Genomic DNA, 5000 nt, shown 5'->3' with positions numbered 1-5000 from the left:
AGGAGAGAGCTCTCAGACCGATTAAACCTGAGTGACCAGCAGGTGAAGATCTGGTTTCAGAACCGACGCATGAAAAAGAAAAGACTCCTTCTAAGAGAGCAAGCTCTTTCTTTCTTTTAAAGTTCAAGCAGAGTCCGTGTTGGGCCACCACATTGACACTCTAGCGTCTACTCTAAGCTGATGGTCCCGGCACTTGACCTGACCGCTCCTCATTTTCTTTTTTTCCTTAAAAAAAAATTAGAAAGAAAGAAAGAAAATCAGTTTTCTTTGAGAAAAAAAGATAAGAATAAAAAAAAAAAGCCCAACAGCGAGCAGAGAGAAGCTGAGAAAATGCATCTCCGACACTGGAACTGTTGGGAAAACAGCCAATGTGAATCCGCAAAGAAAAAGAAAAAGAAAAAGAAAAAGAAAAAAAAAGGCAGCTTTTCCATCAACCACCTTGGGTTCCTATGGTTCAAAAGAGTCTCAGCAGCGTTGACTATAATCTGAGTGTGAGGTTGAGTCAAGGTATGAGATCTTTCCAAGCAATAGGGTCCGTTGGGTTGTGTGCTGTATTTTCCCCCCTTTCTCCTATTGACTGCTTGGCTTTGTTGTTGGTGAGGTGACCCCAGACCACAGCAAAGAGCAATCTTGAAATCAAGGTCCCCGTCCTATCTTAGAACTGAGTTTTTTAGGGTCGGGCTTTCTTTCTCCGGGACCAAACTGAGTAGCTGTGGCGTTCATGTGAAATCAACCGTAGGACCGGTCTCCTGGAGAACGGGGACCGGCTCGGACATGTTCCCCGGGCTTATTTTTCGATATAGACGGGAGCCAGGGGGGTGATTCAGCGAGGGAGGGAAAGGACAGACTACAGTGTCTAGGTAGCAGCCTAGAGCTGGTTGTCCCCGGGCTAGGAAAATAGCTGGGGTCCATGGTGCTTCTGACTGGGTCTTTCCTCCAAGCAAGTGTGATGGTGCAAGAAGGATCACACGCATCCTCTTCCCCCGCTCGCACACGCACGCACACACCCACGCCACGGAAAATCCTGCGAGGCAAAACGGAATGTACCTCCTTTTGAAACTGAGCCTTTCAGAGGTCGCCTCTGAAAAATTGTCACCCAGTGTGTTTTCTGCACTGTCCCAAATCGTCTTCTTCCTGTCTGCTAGCTAAAGCCAGGTCGGGTCCCCCCCCCCAACATCCTTCCCTTCCCTTCCCTTCCCTTCCCTTCGCTTTTTTAACAACTCCGCTGCAGACGTATTTATGCTGTATTGATGTGCTCATTGATGACAAAATTGGGGGAAAAAAATCGCCCCTTTTATCCCATTTGCTTGGTGGAGCCCCTTCAGCTAACGATCTCTTTTCTTCCTAGAGGTATCTCTAGACATTGGCTTCCTTGCTTGGTGGAGAAATGAAGGCACGGGTTTTGATTTATTTTTTTTTTAAGAAATTATTCTTAGTCAATTAGACAGAAAAATCAATGGGTGGTCTTTATTTTTCCCCGCCTTGTCCTTGCCTAAGAACCGCAAGTCCAGAGTTTTGTGTTGGGTTTTTTTTTCTCTATCAGCCGCAGATTTTCCAAGGCGGCTTCTAGGAAGATGGATAAGGTCGATTTTTTTTTTTCAATTAAATAAAACGTGGGGACACATAATGACTTTCCCGGTACACACACACGCACCCATACACACGCCAGTCATACCTCTCTTGTCCTCCTCCCCCTTGGGTCTATTGTACGGCTGCTCTTTCGAGCAGGTTAGCAGGCCTTAATCTCCCACGTTTCTTTGGTCCGTGTGCTATTTTCTGTAGGGCCCCCATCAGATGGGTTCATTACAGCTTGCAGCTCTCAGCACCAATCTGTCCTCCCTCACTGCCCTCCTAGCAATTGTAGCTGGTTTCTAGCTGCGGGGTGAAGGTGGTGGTGCTCGGGGGAAGGGTGTATCTGCTTAGGGGTAGGATAAAAGGGGGGGGGGGTGAACGGGAGCTTTGAGTTTTGCCACGACAAGCTTTGCTTCATTCGTTTTATATCAGAGGGATTAATTTTATGGCAAAGCAACGTTTTCTGGGCAGCCGGCATTATCCATCACGTGCTCCCCCTTCTCCGCGTTCATGGTCATGACCGAGCAGCGGTGGCAAAGAAGGGCCTTTATTTATGAGCTGCAAAGGCGGTAGTGGAGTCCTTAAAAATGCCTCCCTGGCTTGAAAGCTGCCTTTTTCCCTCCTCAGCCCTGCTTCCCGTGCCTGTCAAGAGCATCCAGGAGATCCGATAATCCCCCCCAGTTCCTACACCTTCCAGTTCCCTTCCAGGAAAAACACCCCCCCTCCATCCTCACCCCTTTCCTCTTGCACACAAAAGACCTCCCTTTCCAGTCCCCAGCTCTACCCCCCCCCCTTACCCTTACCCACCCCAGACTTCCCGGGGGGGGCTTCGCTTCTTGCAATACTGTGCAATAAATACATGAAACGACGTGTGTATATCCCCCCCCCCCTGAACTATGTGCAATGAAAAGAGGGAGGGATGGAGAATTCTACCTTTTTTTCTCCCCCGGCGAATAACGGGAGAATCCCCCCTTTTGCAAACCCTCATTGTCCAGGGTCCCTTCTTCCTTTCACCCACTACTGCCTCTTACAAAGACCCGCACCCCTGTAGCTGGTGTGGGCGGTTGCAGACAGGGGGTCTCTTGGTGCAAACAGAGGGAGGCTGAGTGATTTTTAGGCAGCCGTTGAGCTTGATTCCCTAGCAAAATGATCCATCCTTGACTTGATCCATTCGCTCCCCTGTCCCTCTCCAAGACCCCCTTGGCAAACCTGTGACCACGGGCTGGGAGAAAGGTGGCTTTTTCCCCCCCTTCTTTTTTATTCTATTGGAGGGAAAGTAGAGGATCGCATGAAATAGCCTAATGCCGTGTTGGATTAAAATCCCGTTGATTTAGGGAAAGAAAGGTGCCCTTTTGTTGTTCTTGATCTTCCGAGAGAAATCTCCGTCTGGAGAAGACGGGCTATGCCCTGAAATGCATTGGATACCTACCCACCAGCAGCGAAGCATAGAGAATTGCAAAGCCAGTTCTCGTGGCCCCCCACTAATTAGTTTGGTTTGTTTGTTCTTTCTCCTTCCTTTTCAATCACGTGCTAATCAAGTCAACCCGAAAATATATGCAATATTCTCTTCCCGATTGCTTTAAGATATTAGTCCTCGAGACATCCGTTTGTCCTGTGTTAGTTCCCTGTGAATGTGGTACCGTTCTTTCGGCTTGTATCGCTAGTCTAGTTTATTGCAGTTGTTAAAATGCATCGTTTGCAATATAGTTCATATGTAATGTTTCTTACCTCAAGCTATTATATGTAGACCCGATGCAAATGTCTGTCATAGCACGTTCTGGCTTTATATAGTCATGTAAAAAGTGGCTTCACAATAATAATAATAAAAAAATTAATGTATTATTATGTGATTTCTGATAATAAATAAAATTGCCCAAACATCTAGTTGGTGATTTACTACTTACTGTTTAAAATTAGTATTAACCAGCCAGGTTAATAAAAGAGTAACAAAAAAATATATTGGGCAGCCATGCCTACTGCGGCTTGTAGATCATCTTTTCGTAAAAAATAATTAAATGAATGTATAAAATGCGCTGTAAAAAGCGGAGAAATATCGCTGGCTGAGGCGCTGGAAATATAATTAGAAAAATCCTGGGGAAATAAGAAGCATAAGTTAATCTCAGAATTATTGGTTTAATGAGAATATATTCGCGTGTATCGCATTAATTGAGAGAGAACTCAGCGGAGATGCGTTAAAAAATAGGAACTGTTTCCATACAGAGTAATTACGGTTCCTTTGTCTCTACCCAGAGGGGAGAAAGCTACCGGATAGATTTCTATGACAGCAATCCTTCAGGCATGGGTCTGTTGCTTACAGTAATAGTGGTATTGCATGTAGATGTGGAATACACACACACGTGTACACACACACATCTATACATAGCTAAATCTATCTATATCTATAACTATATATCTATAACTAGATGTATACGTATATGAACATATAAACATGTATACATATATAAACATGCATACTTACATGTATACTTATATACACATACATATGCGTGTGTGTACATATATATGTATATACACATACATACATATATTAACTTTTATTATACGATACAGTAATCAGTTGCATCTATGTATATATGTGTGTGTATATGTGTGTGTATATATATATATAAATAAATGTGTGTATATATTTGTATATGTGTGTATGTACGTCTATAGATACATATCTATAGAGCTATATATCTATCTATAGATATCTATCTAGATCTATATGTAATTATATATGTGTCTATATAGATCTATATAGCTCTATAGATATATAGAATATATCCATGAGCAAATAGTGTAATATATCAAGTAGTGTAACCAAGTAGGTTATACTATAGAAACAGGGGGGAACTTCGGATATAATGATCTATAACTTTATATCTAAGCAAGAAGATTCTGTTGGTGGATATATTTAGTTTGAGTGTAGAGCCTGAAGTATTATTATTATTATTATTATTATCATTATTATTATTATTATTATTAATATTATTATTATTAATTATTATTATTATTGCTTCGCGCGCAGATCCCGGCAAAACACATGAATGGATGAATAAAAGAAATAAATAAACCAAAACGGATTCAATCCGAAACCCCCGTCAGGCCCATTTAAATAAATTAGATTACGATTGCGTGCATCTATCTCTCTCCAAACGCGGATTCAGATGGTGTAATGGATTTCTTTTCTTCCCAGCCATCGTAAAGCTCGGCCCTGGCAGGCGAGAAGCATAAAAAAAAAGCCTTTTAAGAGATCGATGAGGGATTTTTATTTAAAAAGGAGGGGGGATAAAAAAAAGTGGTCGCAAAGGGAAGTCACCCCGGACACGGAGCGGTGCGGAGCGAGATGCCGCGTGCCCGCACGGCCGCGTGTCGGTGCCCGGGACCAGCGCGGGGCACCGGCACTACCAGCTGCCCCGGGACAC

At 43.5% G+C, this 5000-nt stretch overlaps 1 protein-coding gene across 1 annotated transcript in view; it reads left to right on the top strand.

The window, feature by feature from the left end:
* HOXC12 (homeobox C12) overlaps positions 1-556 on the top strand; it is a 2159-nt gene extending 1603 nt beyond the window's left edge. The window contains exon 2 of the mRNA XM_006030565.2: positions 1-556. This exon is cut by the window's left edge and continues 119 nt beyond it. Coding sequence (XP_006030627.1) covers positions 1-120 — 120 coding nt within the window. The 3' untranslated portion in view covers positions 121-556.
* The last annotated feature ends 4444 nt before the right edge of the window (positions 557-5000 follow it).

This window comes from Alligator sinensis, unplaced genomic scaffold (assembly GCF_000455745.1).
Source record: "Alligator sinensis unplaced genomic scaffold, ASM45574v1 scaffold1542_1, whole genome shotgun sequence".
In the NCBI taxonomy this organism is placed as follows: domain Eukaryota; kingdom Metazoa; phylum Chordata; order Crocodylia; family Alligatoridae; genus Alligator; species Alligator sinensis.
Note: the sequence above shows the minus strand (reverse complement) of the source record. Positions and strands in the feature narration are given on the sequence as shown.